Here is an 18,921-nt window from a genome sequence, read left to right on the forward strand (position 1 = left end):
GATTGAGCATCTGACTCTTGATTTCAGCTCAGGTCATGATCTTGGGGTCCTGGGATTGAGCCCTGCCCCCCACCCCCAGCGCTTTGGGATCCTGATCAGCAGGCAGTCTGCTTCTCTCCTTTCCCTCTTCTAACTCCTCCAGCTCACCTGTACGCCCAACAGCACACTCTCTCTCAAAGTGAATAAATCTTTAAAAAGAACTGAAACATGAGTTTAGCAAGGTTGCCAGCTACAAGATCAATATACAAAAGCCAATTTTATTTCTATATAAAAGCAAAAAGCAATAGGAAATTGAAATTTTAAAATATACCATTTACAGACACGTCAAAAATATCCACTACTTAGGAATAATTCTAACAAAATATGGGCAAAACATGTGCAGTAAAAACTCCAAAACATTTCTTTAATATAGTAAAGAACCACATAAGTAAATGGAGACAGACTCCACTCAGGGGTTGGAAGACTCCATATAGTTATAAAGGTCAATCCTCCCCAAACTGATTTATAGATTTGGTGTAATTCCAATCAAAACCTTAACAGGATTTTTCTTTTGTAGAAAATGACAAGCTGATTCTAAAATCCACATGGAAATGCAGAGGACCTACCATGCAACTTTGGAAGTAGAGAACAAAGTTGGAGGATTTACCCTAAATGATTTCAAGGCTTATAATAAAGGTACGGTAATCAAGACAGTATATACAGTATTGGTGTTAATTAAGGTAGACAAACAGATCAATGGAAGAGAGCAGAGAAACCAGAACAGACCCACACATAGGGTCAATTTGGAAAAAGATCTAAACACCCTTCAATTTTAAGAGTGGTTAAACAAATCCAGATTTTTTAAAATTATGGCACATCTATACAGGAAAAGTGTGTAGCTGATAAAAGGCTAATGTAGACCACAAGCTGACAGAGAAGAGCAACAAGTATATAGTAAGTACTTATACTTAACAAACAAAACCATGTCTGTGGGGTGTGGCCTGTTTTAAAGGCCAGGAATTCACCAATTAATAGTAATTACTCTTACTATTTACTCTTGTAAATAGTGATTAAAAGGTGATTAAAAGGGTAAAAGATGGGGCACCTGAGTGGCTCAGTGGTTGAGCATCTGCCTTTGGTACAGGTTGTGATCCTGGGGTCCCAGGATCAGTCCCACATCAGCCTCCCTGCAGGGAGCCTGCTTCTCCCTCTGCCTATGTCTCTGCCTCTCTGTGTCTCTCATGAATAAAGAAAAATAAAGACTTAAAAAAAAAATGTATCCAAAAGCCAAACAGCACAGGTAGGTACAAACTTAAAAACAAAGGCAAAGATGATAAAGGTTAATGGATGAGGCAAATGTCAGGGTGCCTGGGTGGCTCCATCAGTTAAAGCAGCCAACTGGGTTTTGGCTCAGGTCATGATCTCATGGATCCTAGGATCAAGCCCTGAGTCAGACTCTATCCTGGGTGTGGAATCTGCTTAAAGATTTCCTTCCTCTGCTCTTCCCCCTACTTGTTCTCTCTTTCTCTCTCTCAAATTAAATAAACTAACCTTTGAAAAACATAGATAAGGCAAACGTGGGTATCAGGCTGGATACTGGAAACAAAACAGAAACCACTATCCCATGAACCAATCCTACAAACACAACTGTTGAATCCTCAGCACCCAGAACGCCGTGTACAGTGCTGATGGATTTCTTATAAGAGAGATGTCATGAAACTGGAGGAGATCCAAGGAAACACAGCTGAAAAGATCAAGCGAACAGGGAGCCTGCCATGTGAGGAGAAGCTAAAAGGATTACGTTCAGCAGGGATGAGAAAGGCCACAGTTGCAGTCACTCTGAAGTGCGGCCAACGCACCAAATGGTATGGATAAGTGCAGAATAATGACACCTGGCACCCAAAACCATGCAATGCCAGCCAAAGAGAGGACCCTGGAAGGCCCCTGGGCCCTAGCTGAGGACAGGCATACAGAAACGGCCCACTCTGGTAGGAAGTAAACTTACAGCACGCACTGCTCCTATAACAGAGCAGGTGTGCAGAACGAAGAACACGCATCACCATCTCCAGAGCGGGGACAGGGTGCAGTCCTCAGGAGGACGGGCTGGCAAGAGCTGCTGAGACCCCAGTAGGCTCCTCACCATCCACCTGGTTCCCTGACACAACCTGAGCGAGTTCACTCCTCACAATGAGGAGAGCTCAGGGCAAAGCTGAAATATGAATGAACCCACACCTGTGAACCTACTCATGAACAGACAATGCAAAGTCAGGGACGGGCTGCCAAGGGAGACGAAACCCTTGCCAATCTGTGTGGCCCCACTACAATCCTCCTTAGCAGTGGCATTGACCATGGACATGCGAAGGGGGTCTCAATATTGTCACTCTCAATAGCAGTCTGCAAAGAGTAACAATGACACCTCCCCAACGCTGGTGTTGCAGGACCTGACCAAGGCAACAGCTCCTGGCAGCCTGGATCTAAGTGCTGAACGTCTCACAGGGACCAGGAAGTTGGCCTCAGCTCAGGCCCAAAGCATCAGGCAGCCTGGCAGACGGATGGCGCACTCCTGGCCCCAGCTCTGTGTGGGACAGGCTTCAAAAGGTGGCAAGTGAAAGCTGACCTCGAGGGCCAGGCTTCTCCTGCACGTGACGGGCCACATCAGCAGGCCACGTGCGTGCTGACTCACCAGGGCTTCCACTCCATGGGCAGCGGGGCCACGATGCCCTCCCGCGCCAGCCACATCAGTTCTGGTTCCTTGATGGGATCAATACCAATCTCTCTGGCAAATTCAAGAATTTCTGCAAGAAGAGGCAGGAGCATGAGAAAGGAAGAAAGTTGAGGATGTGGATGGAAAAAAGAGAAATCACAATCAACCTTGTGAAATAGTAAGAAATATACACATTGGTCTCTCCCCCCACTTCCTATTACTACTTGGTCTTTAACCCCAGTTCCTCACCCAGAGCTCCTAAAACCCCTGGAATTTCCTGTGTAACAAAAGCATTTTTTCTTCCAGCGAGGTGACTCTGCTGCGCTCTGGTGGACTCTGGGGGTTGGTCACCAGAAGACAGAGCCATGATTGGAACCTTCAGTGGTGTCTGGCTGGCTCAGCTGGTAGAGTATGCAACTCTTGATCTTGGGGTAGTGAGTTCAAGCCCCCATTGGGTGTCGAGATTACTTAAAAATAAAATCTTGGGACGCCTGGGTGGCTCAGTGGTTGAGTGTCTGCATTTGGATCAGGTAGTGATCCCAGGGCCCTGGGAACTATCTAGTCCTACATTGGGCTCCCCACAGGAAGCCTGCTTCTCCCTCTACCTATGTCTCTGCCTCTCTGTGTGTCTCTCATGAATAAATAAATAAAATCTTTTTTTTTTTAGTAATAATAAAATAAAACCTTTAAAAAGGGAGGGGTAGGGGAAGGTGGAGGGATGGCTCAGTCAGTTAAGCATATGCCTTCGACTCAGGTCATATCTCTGGGTCCTGGGATTGAGCCCCACATCAGGTTCCCTGCTCAGCAGAGAGCTGACTTCTCCCTCTCCCTCTGCCCTTCACCCCTGCTCATGCTCGCTCACTCTTTTTTTCAAATAAATAAATAAAATCTTAAAAAAAAAAAAAAAAAAAAAGCAGCAGCAGCAGCTTGGAACTTTCAGCCTCACCTCCATTCTCTGGAGAGGGAGCTGAAAAAGGAGTTCATAAATGATTATGACTTGGTGAAGAAGCCTCCAGAAAAATCCCTAAACTCTGGCGTCTCAGAGAGCTTCTGAGTTGGTGAACTCAACCATGTGCCAGGGGGATAGTGCATTCTGACGCCACAGAGACAGAAGCTCCTGCTCTTGGGACCCTGTCCGACCTCACCCTACGGATCTCTTCATCTGGCTACTCATCTGTGGTCTTTATAATATCCTTCATCATATAATAAACTGGTAAAAACAGTTTTTGGCCTATTGAGTTGTTTGGCCTGTTCTAGTAAATTATCGAACCCAAGGAGGGAGGCATGGGACTCTGGTGTATAGCTTGTTGGCCAGAAGTACCAGGGACAGGGGTGCCTGGGGGGCTCAGACAGTAAGCATCTGCCTTCGCCTCAAGTTATGATCTCCAGGTCCTGGAATCAAGCCCCATGTCAGGCTCTCTACTCAGTGGGGAGTCTGCTTCTCCCTGTCTTCCCTTGCCCCTTCCCACTGCTAGTTCTCTCTCTCTCTCTCTCTCTCCCAAATAAATAAATAAAATCTTAAAAAAAAAAAAAAACGTACCAGGGACAGCCTGGAATTTGCAACAGATGTCTGAGGTAGGGCCAATCTTGTGTGACTGAGCCCTTAACCTCTGGATCTGATGCTCTCTCCAGGAGGACAGTATCAGAACTGAACCAAATTGTAGGACATGCAGCTGGAGTCAGGAAAAAAACCCCACACACCTGGTGCCAGTATTTTGACTGTAAGAGTAAAAGGAAAGCAGACTTTCTTCCTAGACAACTTCTTTTCTACTTTCACCTTTACTTTCTAAATTTTCCTAAGTGAGCAGGTGTTAAGTCTATAAATATAAATAATAAACATACATAATTATGTATTCTTAAATTACAAATGGTACACCTCAATGAAGGCATGCTATTGCCATACTCCAAGAATGTAATCTAAAGCCAAGTATAACAAAGACAAAAATATAAGACTAAGACATCAGCATGGCAAGGGCCTGGGAAAGAAGGCCAGCAGCCATAGCCAGAACCATCCTGAATGAGGGCAGCCTTACTGGGACACAAGCTCTCCCAAGATTTTCAAAATCTTAGAGCAAAAGTCCTCGTCACTCAACCAGCTAGCATGGACTGAACAACTGGAGAAGACTAAGCCCCTTGAGGGCCTTACCAACGACATGAACAGAGTCTAAACCATGGGATACAAGCTTTATTTTTTTGTTTGTTTGGTTGTTTTTTTTTTGTTGTTGTTGTTGTTGTTGTTGTTGTTGTTTTTGTGGTTTGGGGGATACATGTTTTAATGGAGTGATGCACTGTGTGCCATGGGAGCAGAGACAAAGCAGTGACTTATTCTGCACAGGGCCAGGGGTTATCTGAGCTGAGAAAGTTGGATGATACTGGAGCAGCCTTGTTCTGCACTCTGAATCCTCTCTTCCATGAAGGCAGTTGTTTCTTTTCCAATTATGCTAAATTTTATGGACTTGGTTATATTTTTTTTTGGAAAGCATTTAGAAAGTTCTTTCTCCAGAGATCTGGAGAACAGGGGAGATAGAGGTACTGAGCTCAGAGCTCTCTCACCTACAGGAAAAAAAGAGATGAGCTAACCACTGGAATATTTTACCAGAGCCCCCAGGAAGGATAAATACCCCAGGGGCATCGATGCTTCCACTGATAAAAGCCCAAGCCAGAAAGACATCACCAGTTTGGGTCACCAGTGCAAAATGTAAAGGTTGACACATGTGGGGGAGAAAAAGCCCTTTTTCAAAGGACCAGCTCGAACTGGGTTAGCCAGAGACTGACTTATTCACTGATCTCGCAAATATTTTTTGGGTTTTTTTTTTTTCGCAAATATTTTTTGAATGCTTTCTATGTGCTATGAATAAAAAAAATGGTCTCTGCCCTATGGAGTCTATATTCTAGCAGAAGAAACCACCAGTAAAGAAGTAAACAGATAAATATACAAAGAATTAAAGCTTCTGATAAAGGGAAGGAAGTAAATGAGGTCTGAGATATAGAAAGTCAAGGTGGAGGTGGCACTTCTTAGGAAGGGTCAAGGGAAACCTCTCAGGATGGAAAACAACTAAAACCTGTAGGAAACAAGGGAGCTAGCCATGCAGAGTACTTGGTCAGAAGAGCAGGTGCAAAGGGCCTGTGGCAAGCAACAGCTCAGCCCATCTAGGAACTGTCAGAACGGCCACGTGACTGACAGGGTGAGCAAGAGAGTGGCACCAGGTGAGCCACCCCAGGTGGCAAGGTAGGGTCATGCAGAGTCTCGCATACCCCACTAAGGGTGTTATGCTAAGTATAATAGAATATTACTAAAAGCAGAGCCCTGATCTGATCTGCTTTACACTGTAAGAAGAACAGTGTGGTACAAGGTGGAGCACATGCTGCGAAGGGTATGACACAAATAAGGAGGCTAATCAGGAAGCCACTGACAGCCCAGGAAGAGAAATGGTGTCTTGAGCCTAGACTGTCTAAACTTGGGACTGAGCAGAAGGAAGTTTTCATAAACACCCTTAGAACATCCTTAGGTCTCCATTCACAAGAGCAAACAAAAAAGAAAGAATATTTAGGAAACATGCTGAGCAAGAAATCTATAAAACCTACATGAAGAAAACTTTAAGTCACTCCTAAAAAACACAAAGAAGACACAAATGGGAAGGAACAGCACCTCCTTGGGCAGGAAGGCGAAACTTTGGGAAGATGTCAATTCTCTCTAGGTTCATTCATAAATTGAACACAATGTTCTCCAAAATATCAACAGTTCTCCCATATAGAGCCCTTCCAAGAACCGGACAAGGTGATTCTAAAGTTCAAGGGGAGATAAGACGAACAAGATAAGCAAGGAACAAGATAAGCAAGGAAAGTGGGGAGGAGGAGCCACGAGGGCACTTCAGTCCTGCTGGAGCCTCAGTAAGGAAGAGTGTGGTGCCGGCGTGTGAATAGTCCAGGGTAACATGTAGGTGGCACCCAGGCAGCAGGGGGAGGCCGGGGTAGCAGTGATCATGGTCGGCATAGGGACAAACCCAGAGGAACAAGTGAGAGAAGTGTGTGTCCTTGCAGTAGGGAACACTTTTCTGACTACAACACAAAATGCTGAGGCCACAGGAGAATGGACTGATGATACATTTAAGGCAAAACTGAAAACCTTCCACATGGCAAACAAATCAAAATCCCATGCAGTCTGCAGAGTCAGGGTTCATGCGGGATCCACCGGCTCTTGGGAGTGCAAGACCCCCTCTCCCCCCCCCCACCCCCCATCTCTAGCAGGCCTGCAAGCCGCCTGAATGGTGTGCCCAGGGCCCTAGAGCCTGAGAAGTTCAAAGGTCTCTCCATCCCCCAGAGTAGCACAGTGCTTCCAGGGAAGGCCCTTTTGTGAGGATGCCTGGCTACGTGGCTGCAGGTCTGGCTACACAGCTCAGCAGATCTGTGACTGGGGGGAAGTTAGTTCTCTGTGCCTCGGTCCCTCATCTGTAAAATGGGAATGGTAACAGCACTCAACACATGGAGCTACTGCAGGGGCTGAAAAGGAAATACACATGGGGCACCTGGCTGGTTCAGCTGGAAGAGCAAGCCACTCCTGATCCCAGGGTTCAAGCCCCATGTCGGGTATAGATATCACTCAGTAAGTTCAAAAAAAAAAAAAAAAAAGAAAGAAAGAAAATCGATGTAAACTGAGCACAGAGCCGGGCACATAGGAGCACTCAGTAAATACTATTACTATATTACTGTTTCAAAACAAAAACACTGCTTTAGTTTTTTTTCTTAAGAAATTGAGTCACTCCTGGCCTCAGGACACACTGTTTATCATGGTATCCCCTCTTATGTTTTCATTTTTTTTTTAAGATGGATTTCTTTTTAAAAGTATTTATTTATTTACTTATTTTTTAAGATTTTATTTTTAGGGACGCCTGGGTGGCTCAGCGGTTTGGTGCCTGCCTTCAGCCCAGGGCGTGATCCTGGAGATCCAGGATGGAGTCCCACATCAGGCAACCTGTGTGGAGCCTGCTTTTTCCTCTGCCTATCTCTCTGCCTCTCTATCTCTCTGTGTGTGTCTCTCATGAATAAATAAATGAAATCTTTAAAAAAAAAAAAGATTTTATTTTTAAGTAATCTCTACGCCCAACATGGGGCTCCAATTCACCACCCCAAGATCAAGAGTCACATGCTCTACTGAGTCAACCAGGCGCCCCTATATTATCATTTAAAATTAACCATTGGGGATGCCTGGGTAGCTCAGTCGGTTAAGCGACTGTCTTTAGCTCAGGTCATGATCCCAAGGTCCTGGGATCGAGCCCCACATTGGGCTTCCTGTTCAGTGAGGTGTCTGCTTCTCCCTCCCCCTCTATTGTCCCCCCACTCCTGCCACCTCCCTGCTGTGCTCTCTGGCTTTCTCTCTCTGTCAAAGAAAGAAATAAAACCTTTTTAAAAAAATTAAATTAACCATTGATCCAACCCAAGTTCAGCAAACTTTTTTTTTTGTAAAGGGCCAAAGAGCAAATATTTTAGGCTTTGTGGGTGATACTGTTTGTCACAACCGCTCAATACTTCCCTTGTGCCATGAAAGCAGCCACAGACAATACATCTACAAATAAGCATGGCTATTTTATAGTAAAACCTTATTTACAAGAAGGCAACAGCACAGGTTAGGCCCATGGACTATCGTATTCCAACCTCTGATCTAACCAAATATACGGAGCAGCCCTGCAAAGGCAGCATACTTTATATTGGAAGGATAAAAGTCAATCACAGATCATTCCTGCCCTCAGAGGACTATTACATTGCACCCCAGGCCTCTTACCTTGCTCACTAGGGATGTAGGTCTCGTCATAATCTTCCTCCAGAACCAGCTGGTCGCCGATGCGGACGGGTCTTCCGGCCATGGTTGGTCTGGGCTCAAACACCTAGGTCCCAAAGACCCCTACCCAAAGAGAAAATCAGTGACCCAGCATAACAGGGGAAAACCTGCAGCTGGGTCACGGAGCACCTGGGTGAGACCAGACCCTGAGAGCCAGCTTAGCCAGGGATTTTCCAGACTCCAGGTATAGAGAAGGGTGGGACCAACAGCTCAGAACTCAGACCTTCTAGGCTCTGCACTTGGGAAAGTTCACTGAGACACACTTCCCAAAGGCTTGCTGAACACTCACTGGGCCACAAAAGTTCTGGAAACCCAGCCCCCTCAAGAGTTTGACTCCCCAACCCAGGAGCAATCAATCATAGTATAGGGGCCCCAGCTAGAAAACCCTAGTGAGACAACAAAGGAATTAGTGGTGCGTGTACACACACACACACCCATACATCAACACATCCCAGTGCAGTCACACTGTCCCAACACACATCCGTATTTGCACTCAACTATGCCCTCAGGGAGCTGCTGATCTAGTGACTAGCACACACAACTTCAACAGGGGAAGGGGGAAAACCGTCCTGCTGCGGCAGCACTGAGAGAAGGAACATTCCTGCTGAAGGGCAGAAGGCAGGCTTCTCAGGGAGCTGACACCAAGGGCAGACAAGAGTCGCGTTAGTGGAGAAAGGTGTTCTAGGCAAGGGGACGTCGGGTGCGGACGAGGTGTTCTGGAACGCTGGGCGGCGGCATGTGTGGCAGGGGCTGGGCTGGAAAGCCAGGTCACCGAGAGCCTTGGCGAACAGGCGACTCTCCCCTGTGGCACAGGGGAGCCACTGAGGGCTTCGCTGAAAGAAGTGGCACAGAGTGGCCTTTTTTTAGGATGAGAACACTGGCAGGAGTTGCATGGCAGGACCAGGGGAACCGGACCGATGTCAGGAGGACCACTGAGGAGGCTGCGCTCCCAGGGAAAGACGATGAGGGCCTAAAGTAGGGCAGAAGCGGAGAGAAGGCAGGGGCAGCTGCTGGGATGGCGGCTTTCACAGGACCAGGAAGGGGAGCGAGGGGGGGTCCCACCTGAAACCGAGGTTTGTAGCTCCAGGGATGGGACAGCGTCAGATTCTTCAACTGACAAGAGCCGCTCCTCCCCTCCAATCCCTCCCCCTGTAACTACCTCTGGATCCCGGGTCACAACTCTCCCCCCTGGAGCTCCCGCCCTGAGGCTCCCGAATGATGCAGAGACAAGTCACAGAGAAAAGGGGCATCCAAGTAAAGGAGTGCGTCCCCCGACTGAGCAGGTGTTGCCAGCCTGGTGTGACCAATAGGAGTCTAGGAAAGCAGGGCCTGACCTCTTCAGAAGCTGTACTGTCCCACCTGGAGCAGCAGGCACAGCATCACCTCCTTACAGCAGGAGAAGTGGGCAGAAAGACCCTGTCATCCCAGAGAAGGTCAGGGTCAGCCTGTAATGAGTGCTCAGGAAATGGCCAGATCTGGTGGTTCTGAATCTGTTCCAAGACCCCCAGAGAGGGACCCCTGATAAACAGGATATATGAGGACCGTTCCTGCAGCCCTCTCACTACCCTGACAGTCCCCAGATGGGCAAAGAAGGTATCTTGCCTTAGGACTCACCAGAGATGACTCCCTCTACCAACCCACTGGAGCCAAGGGAGTCAGGCTCTGCTCCCTCTCATTGCCAGCACGACACCTCCATACAGGAACGTTGTGCCTTAGGAAGACCGGCTAATGGAAGAAGCATTCTACTCTACAGTACATAGATCCGAGTGGGGGGTCTGCTCCCTATCCTAAGAACCTGTAACACCTCGAGAAAGTACTATTCCCTCTGCACACACAGTCAGAGGTTAAGTGGGGCCCCTGACTGAAAAAAGCAAAGCAGAAAGGTACCAGGACAGTTGATGCATCTTAAGGAGCCACAAGAATCTTGAATTCTCTGAGTTAGGGAGGAGAGGGAGAAGGAAAGGGAAAGAATCCCCGGCGACATCAGGCTAACCATTATTCAATCCAACAGGGGAGTGACTTATCACAAGGCATTGTATCAACCATCTCAGAGCATTTGAGAAATCCCACATTTGAGAGATGTGACCTATCCCTAGACATATCCAACTCCAGAAAGCACGGGGCAGGTGAAATCTCTTTGCAACAGAATGCCTAATTAGTTATATTTAAAAGTCAAGAAGAACCTGGAAAATCTAAATTCATGGATCATTCCAATATTAGATAAGTCTTCTGCCAGAAAAAAAAAAAAAAACCTAAGATGTGGGTGGGCTATATTTTACCTCCTTTCTCTGCCTTGCTTGGTTTAAGAAAAGATGAGGGTAGTAAGGGCAGGACCAAAAGGACAGGAAGTGGTAGGACTGAGGAAGGTGGTGGGAAGGGAAGTCATATGTGTTTAATGGCTACTAGAGATCATTTATTCATTTGAGAAATATTTATTGAGCACCTACTGAGTTTACTTTTTACCGGCAGTAGAGATGCGATGAGTAAAAACAGCTGTGTGCTAACAGAGCACACATGCACACCGCGTGCATGAGAGTTCCCTGTGTACTTACTTCTCCCACTCTGCTTGAACAATTACGAAGAAAGTGCAGAAAAAAGCAAAGACTTACTGGCGAAGGCACTGGGGAGAAGGTAGGAGATATGAGAGGTGATTATACAGTGGTAATTAAGTGCAAGTCTGGGAACATTCTTGGCTTTGAATCCCAGCTCTGCCACCTACCAGCAGGGGAAGCTGCCTCAGTTTTCTCATCTGTAAAACGGAAATAACAAGGTCTATCCCCAAGGAGTGTGAGAATCAAATTATTCAACACATGGGGGCGCCTGGGTGGTTCAGTAATTGACTCAATTGACTCTTGATTTTGGCTCAGGTCATGATCTCAATGTCATGAGATCAAGCCCCACACGCTCAGCAGGGAGTCAGCTTGAGATTCTTTCTCTCCCTCTCTCTCTCTCTGCTCCTAGCCTGCTCACACTTGCTCTTGGGTGCATATGCTCTCTCTCTCTCTAAAAAAAAAAATATTTAAAAAATAAAAATAAAAACAAATTATTCAATACATGTAAAATACTTAAAACATAGTAAGATCTCAGGGATCCCTGGGTGGTACAGCGGTTTGGCGCCTGCCTTTGGCCCAGGGCGTGATCCTGGAGACCCGGGATGGAATCCCACGTCGGGCTCCTGGTACATGGAGCCTGCTTCTCCCTCTGCCTGTGTCTCTGCCTCTCTCTCTCTCTCTCTCTCTCTCTCTGTGACTATCATAAATTAAAAAGAAAAAGAAAAAAACAGTAAGATCTCAATAAATGTGAGCTGTTGTTGTTATTACTATTTACATATTTGAAAGGCCCATTCTATGTTATGTCAGAGGACAGATCTAATACCAGGGACAGATCTAATACCAGGGAATTGGAAGGGAAGGCCATTCCAACAGAGTGACCACTTACTGAACACCTACCATGGGTTGGCTGTGCTGTTAGGGCTACAAGTCTGATTACATACGGCCCTGAACGCCAGATGAGCCTCGCTGAGAAGCCAAACATACAAAGACATGGTTTTAGAATGTATGAAGCACATTAAGGGAAGTAACAGGAGCTACAATGGGAAACTAATAAGGTAAGGACCACTAATCTTGTTTTGGAAGATGAGGAAAAGCATCACAGAATAGAGGACCAATGAGATGGCTCTTTAAGAATAAGCAGGGGCTCACCAGGAAAAAGGAATAGGGGAATAGAAGGCAGAAGAAACAGCATGCACAAAGGCAAAGAGGCAGAAGAACACCGTGGGTACAGAGAATTCATTTTGACACCAAAAGCTTATATTCACTGAACACTTCCTATGTTCCAGGAACAGGATTAATGCTGTATATACATCATCTCACCTCATCCTCTTAAAGAAGTAGAAAACATTTTCCCCAGGGGCGCCTAGGTGGCTTAGTAGGTTAAGCCAGGTCATGACCTCAAAGTCCTGGGGTTGAGTCTGGCACCAGGCTCCATGCCCAGTGGGCAGTCTGCTTCTCCCTTTCCCTCTGTTCCTACCCCCTGCTTGTATGCTCATGCTCACTCTCTCTGTCTCTCTCTCTCAAATAAATTAATATTAAAACATATTTTCCGGGCAGCCCGGGTGGCGCAGCGGTTTAGCGCCGCCTGCAGCCCAGGGCGTGATCCTGGAGACCCTGGATTGAGTCCCACTCAGGCTCTCTGCATGGTGCCTACTTCTCCTTCTGCCTGTGTCTCTGCCTCTCTCTCTCTCTCTGTGTGTCTCTATGAATAAATAAAATCTTTAATAAAATAAAGCATATTTTCCCTAATTTTCAAACAAGTAAAGTGAGGCTCAGCCAGTTTAAATAAAAAAGAATAAGTTGCCCAAGGCTTTGCAGGTAGCAAAAGGGCACAGCATAACATGCACGCCACCCCCATGTCTCTTTGACCCCAAAGCCTGAGCTCTTAACCACTCTAACACCAGAATGCAAGGGCCAACGGGAGGAGAGAGATCTATAGCGGAAGCAAGGAGCACACTATAAAGGGCTGGGGAGGATTTAGGTTGTATCCCGTATGCGACGAGGAACCAGCACAGGATTTCACAAAGCAGATTGGCATCATCAGATCCGCAGTTTAGCAAAGATATTCTGACAGCCGTCATAAGAACTGATTTGAGGAGGCCAAGAACAGAAGCAGAGGGGCCACTTGAGAGGCTTTCCTAAAAGCACAAGCAAGAAGTTATGTACTAAGTCAGTGGCGGTGAGAATAGAAAGGAAGGACCAGATGCTCAGGGTATTAGGAGGCAGAAAATAACAGGACTTGAAGTCTGCAGCAAGTGATGGACAGGGAGGTGGGAAATCAGGGCACTTAGGCCGGTATGCGGTTATCTGTTCACTTCTATGCCTTGGCCAACAGCCCCACCTAGCACACTCCCTAGAATATAGGAAATGCCCAGCAAACGTTTGCTGCGTATGTCACACGAATGAATTAGGTGCAGACCTGGCTGAGTGGACCCCTGGAGTCCTTCATTGACACAGGAATTGCAAGAGAAGGAACAGATGGGGCGGGGGGGGGGGGGGGAGAGAGCCAGGATGGTGGGGGAGGCATGCAGCTGGAGATGATCGTTGGCGAGGTCGGAGCTCAGCAAAGAGGTCCGAGTGCAGCTCACCGTGGTTGCACAGACGGGTCCCTGAGCTTGCAGGGGCGAAATCACCCAGCCCAGGCCTGCGGAGCGCGCGGAGGGGCCCGCCGGGACAGCCGAACGAGGAGTCCCGGAAGCCGAGTGAGGGCTGCGGTTCCGGCAGGACGATGTAGATTTTTTTTTTTTTTTCAATCAGTGCAAGGAAGGGAAAAATAAACCTCGGAAACTTGCTGACTTTCCAGCCTGGCCCACAGAGGGCAGAAGGTCGGGCCAGCCCTGGACCCGGGTACGGGGGAGCCTCCCCACGAGACAGGCATCAGAGCGAGGGTCGGAGGCCGGGCAGGACGGGTAAACGCGCGCCCCTGCAAGCTCACAAGCCGTCGCTCGGGCTCGGGCTCGGGCTCGCCCCCGCCGGCCCCCCGGCTCAGCCCGGGATTCGGGATGGATGCGCCCCAGTGCGGACGCTCCTTCCCGACTGCTCCCTCCAGTTCCCGCCCACACTCGTGCTCCTCCCGCTCGCGGGCACACGAGTGTGCGCCAACTCTCCCGCTCGCCTCCTTCCCTCGCTGCCCGACTCCTCCCTGGAGGACGGCCTCACCTGCCCCCCGCCCCGGGACGCACCGGGCCGCGGCTCCCGGCTCTGCGCAGCTCCCCCCAGCACCACCCCGGCTCCCCGCTTCCAGGGACGCCGGGGTGTTGCCCTGCAGCGGCCTACAACCACTTCCGGAAAGTCCACAACCTAGCAACGGAGAGTCCCGCCTCTGCACGGAGCCTATAGGTCGCTGAACGAGAGCTGTGGCTCTCGATTGGTTAGAGGTCCCGTCGAGTCACGGAGGAGTGATGCACGTTTCCCGTTGCGCGATGGGAGATGTAGTCCAAGATAGTTGATGCGGAGCCACAAGGGGTCATAGGAGAGCTCTGAATTTGGTGAGGAGGGGAGGATTTCTTCCCGGGCAGGAAAGGGTCATTCACAGTATTTATTGTGACGTGAATTAACTAATGCAATCTATTCGTCATGATTTTTTAAATAGTGTCATTAATATCAGGTGAATGAGACACAATGATCATCCATAACCCCTTGAGGCTCTAATAAAAGAAATGTGAATGGAAGGTAAGGGGGGAGCACCTCCCCCACAGAAAACTGGCTTCCCCGTGTTCTGATTAAATCAGTGAGAACCTAACCAGGACTTCAGAGCTGTGGTTTCCCTTGTTTATCTTTTCACCCAGAGCACAGGGCTCACTTTGCAGATCTCCAACATTGGGGATGATAACATCTCTCAGAACTATTTCAAAGAGTCTATTTAAGAAGAAAATAGTGATGGGGGGGCCTGGCAAGCTCAGTGGAGGGGAGCCTATGACTCTTGATCCTGGAGTCGTGAGTTGGAGCCCCACATTGGGTGTAGATTACTTAAATAAATTTTGAAGGAGAATAAGAAGAAAGTGACACAATATGTAGTACCCTCCACATGCTTTGTCTGGCAGGAAGGCTGCTATTAATATAATTCCAACGAGCTTAATTTTGCTTACGTGGAGGACAAATCTTTTCTCTCAAATGCCCTCAGTGTCCTAGAGAAGTTAATGGAGGTGAAGAAGTTAAGAGGGCTATTACACCAATGGGGTGGGGACAGAAAAGTGAATTTACCAATTGGAGAGAATGAAGCACCTAGAGCAGCTCCTGACAGGTTCTGTTGTGGAGATGCATCTGGCTCTTTCCAACCCCTGAAACTAGTCCCAGTGCTGCTAGGCCCGCATCCCAGAATGCAGAACTTAGATAGTTGTCCCTGTAGATCCCAAACCATATATCCGGAATGTATCCCTCTTTTTTTTTTTTTTTTAAGATTTTATTTATATATTCATGAGAGACACACACAGAGAGGCAGAGACATAGACAGAGTGAGAAGCAGGCACCCTGCAGGGAGCCTGAAGTGGGACTTGATCCTTGGACCCCGGGATCATGACCTGAGCCGAAGGCAAATGCTCAACCAGAGTTACCCAGGTGCCCCAAGACTGTATTCCTCTTGTCTAACTTTTGCTCTTTCTGTGGCAGCTCTGCCTGTGGATGACAAATCATTGTTCCCTTTCCTTTCCACACTCCTTAAAATTCTCACAGAGGGGCTAGAAGGACAGACTGGGATGGGACTCTAAGGGCTCACCAACTCATCCACTACAGACCTTATACAAAACAGCCAAACAAACAAACAAACAAAAAGCATTGGTAGATTTGGTCTCTGTTTCCAAGAACTTATAACCAATCCAGTTAACTTTAATAGCCATCAAAACCCTTAAGTTATGGGCAGTCCAGGTGGCTCAGTGGTTTAGCGCCGCCTTCAGCCCAGGGTGTGATCCTGGAGACCTGGTATTGAGTCCCACGTCAAGCTCCCTACATGGAACCTGCTTCTCGCTCTGCCCTCCCCGCTCTGTCCCTTATGAATAAATAAATAAAATCTTTTAAAAAATTCTTAAGTTTTATTCCTTAGCATGGGTTCCTTTCTATCTCATGGGGAGACCTAATAAAATCCAGGTCACCAAGGATTAATAGGATTATCCCACACTGATAAACAATTTGCATTTTGTCAGGTTTCCCTGTAGATTTGTTCTTCGAAATGCAAACCAATTTATAAAATGCCCTTAGGCAAACTTAATTAAGAAAGCAGATCTTTGGGGGAAAATAACAAAAATGACACACCAATTGATAAGCCAATAATATACCAAATGAGTGAGGGAGATTGAGAATTTCATACATTGTAGGTTAGCTTCTGCACTCAAAGATGTGGAAGGAAGAAAACTAAATTGGTCCTCATAATTTATGCCATACCCCCAAGTCAGAAATTTCGCCCTTAGAAATTTTTCTTCTCTTTCCATGCTATTTGCTTGTAATATACAGAAAATCATTCACATAATAAGAAAAACACTTGCTAATCCTACCATTTTTAAGATGTGAAATGTTCTCTCTACTCTTTCAATCCACCATGTTTAAAATTACAAGCTGCCCTTCTCTGCTCTATTTTCCCCCATAGTGTATCTCACCATCAGAAAAACTGTGTATTTTATTTCTTTACTATCTGTCTGCCTATAGAGAATGTAAATTGCACGAGGACAGGAATTCTGGAGGATGCCTGGGTGGCTCAGCAGTTGAGCATCTGCATTTGGCTCAGGTCGTGATCCCGAGATCCGAGATCCTGGGATGGAGTCTAGTATCGGGCTCCCCATGGGGAGCCTGCTTCTCCCTCTGCCTATGTCTCTGCCTCTCTTTTATGTCTCTTCTGAATTAAAAAAAAAAAAAAAAAAAAAGACAGGAATTCTGTCCGTTTTATTTACTGCTGTATCCATAGTGCCTAAAACATAGTGCCTTAGCAGGTTCTCAATACACATTTGTTGAATGAATAAATAAGCCAATTGAAGGAAGGAATTTCACACTTCAGAGGAAACCACTGTTGGCATTTTGGTTGCTATCTTTCAGACTTTTTAATGTTTATGCAGATGTAAAGTTATATGCATACATATATATGCACATACACATCCTTTTAATTTTTGCAGAAATGAGATCATAATATACATATTGTTCTACAATGTGCTTTTTCTCACTTAACATCTTTCAAGATGAGTTCATAATGACTTACTCCATTCTTATAACAGTGAAGTAGGATTCCATTAAATGTCTCCTCCTACTGGTAATCATTCATTTTGTTTCCAAAGTTTTGGTATTACATACATGCTGAATACAGTTCTATTTGTTGGATAGGATCCTAGAAGTGACATTGCTCAAAGAGTTTATATTTTTTACATTTTAATAGACATTGCCAAATTTCTCTCTAAAAGTGGAATAATTTTAGTCCAACCAACACTTTCACCAACACCAAATATTTCCAATGTGAGAGACAATAAATAAATAAATAAATAAATAAATAAATAGTGATGGTATCTATTGTGACTGCATTCTTTCAATCTTAATGAAGTTGAACTTTTCCCACATTGTTTATTGACCATTTGAATTTCTTCTGTTAATTATCTATTCACAATCTTTGTTCACTTCTCTATCAGGTTTGTTGGGGGTTTTATTGACTTGTAGATGCTCTTTGTTTTTTGTTTTTTGTTTTTTAAAGATTTTATTTATTTATTCATGAGAGACACTGAGAGAGAGAGAGGCAGAGACACAGTCAGAGGAAGAAGCAGGCTCCATGCTGGGAGCCCTATGTGGGACTTGATTCCGGGTCTTCAGGATCACACCCTGGGCCGAAGGCGGCGCCAAACCACCGAGCCACCTGGACTGCTCGCTCTTTGTATATATAGACATCAACCCTTTGTCTCTTTATTATGTGACAAATGTCTCCTAGTCTGTGACTTATCTTTTAACTTCATAAATGTCATTTTTCATTTTGTAAATGTTGTGGTAATAATAACGCTAATAGCTAAATTTTACTGAGCATTTATAATATGGCAGACATCATTTTAAGTGCTTTATATGGATTATCTCATTTAAATCTTACGTTACAAGGTATGTACTACTGTTATCCCCATTTTGTAGATGAGAAAATGGAGACTACAAAGGATAAGGAACTAGCCCAGAGTCTCCCAGTTCTAAGTGGCAAAACCAGACTTAGAATACCACAAGTCTGATTCTACAGAAGTTTTAAAAATTCAAATAGTCAAGTCTGCCCTTTAAGAAAAACAAAACCAAAAACAAAACTCTGAGTTTTCTTAGAGACCTTCTTTAACGTAAGATTATTAAATAATCCTCTATTTTTTTCTGTAGTTTTATTTTTCATGTTAAGCCCTTTGATCTATCTGAAGTATGTTTTACATGAAGTAGAGATTTAGTTTTCTTTCCTTCCAAATGGATAGCCAATTGTCCCCAAAACAGTTATTGAAGGTGTGGCAATTTCCTTTTAATATGAATGTCATCTTTATCATATACAGAATTTCCATGCTTATATTGATCTATTGATTTTTTAAAACTTGATTTTTATTTTTTTTTTAAGATTTTATTTATTTATTCATGAGAGAGAGAGAGAGGCAGAGACACAGGCAGAGGGAGAAGCAGGCTCCATGCAGTGAGCCCGACATGGGATTTGATCCTGGGTCTCCAGGATCACACTCTGGGCCGAAGGCAGGGACTTAACCACTGAGCCACCCAGGAATCCCTGATCTTTATTTTTAAACTTGTGTCTAATCACCTTGTTGGTTAGGATTTTCTACTCGGATAACATGCAAATAAGCATTCCTTTGCTTTCTGATAAACTTGTTAATTGCTCTGTGCATTTATTAGCTAATATTAATGTTGCAAAGAGG

General features: G+C 45.9%; 1 protein-coding gene across 19 annotated transcripts in view; it reads right to left on the reverse strand.

Annotated features, from left to right (window-relative positions):
• Positions 1–14,372, reverse strand: part of CEP164 (centrosomal protein 164) — a 63,561-nt gene extending 49,189 nt beyond the window's left edge. For 13 of the 19 annotated variants that reach the window (XM_072729697.1, XM_072729692.1, XM_072729685.1 and 10 more), the window contains exons 1-3: positions 14,231–14,336; positions 8,463–8,582; positions 2,663–2,774 (exon numbers count right to left, since the gene is read on the reverse strand). In XM_072729697.1, coding sequence (XP_072585798.1) covers positions 2,663–2,774; positions 8,463–8,544 — 194 coding nt within the window. In that variant the 5' untranslated portion in view covers positions 8,545–8,582; positions 14,231–14,336. Of the gene's footprint in view, positions 1–2,662; positions 2,775–8,462; positions 8,583–13,659; positions 13,791–14,230 lie in introns of those variants that run through there. The other 6 variants (XM_072729701.1, XM_072729693.1, XM_072729691.1 and 3 more) reach the window with 3 other exon arrangements.
• Between the last annotated feature and the right edge of the window lie 4,549 nt (positions 14,373–18,921).

Source organism: Vulpes vulpes, chromosome 12, assembly GCF_048418805.1.
Source record: "Vulpes vulpes isolate BD-2025 chromosome 12, VulVul3, whole genome shotgun sequence".
Taxonomy (NCBI): Eukaryota; Metazoa; Chordata; class Mammalia; order Carnivora; family Canidae; genus Vulpes; species Vulpes vulpes.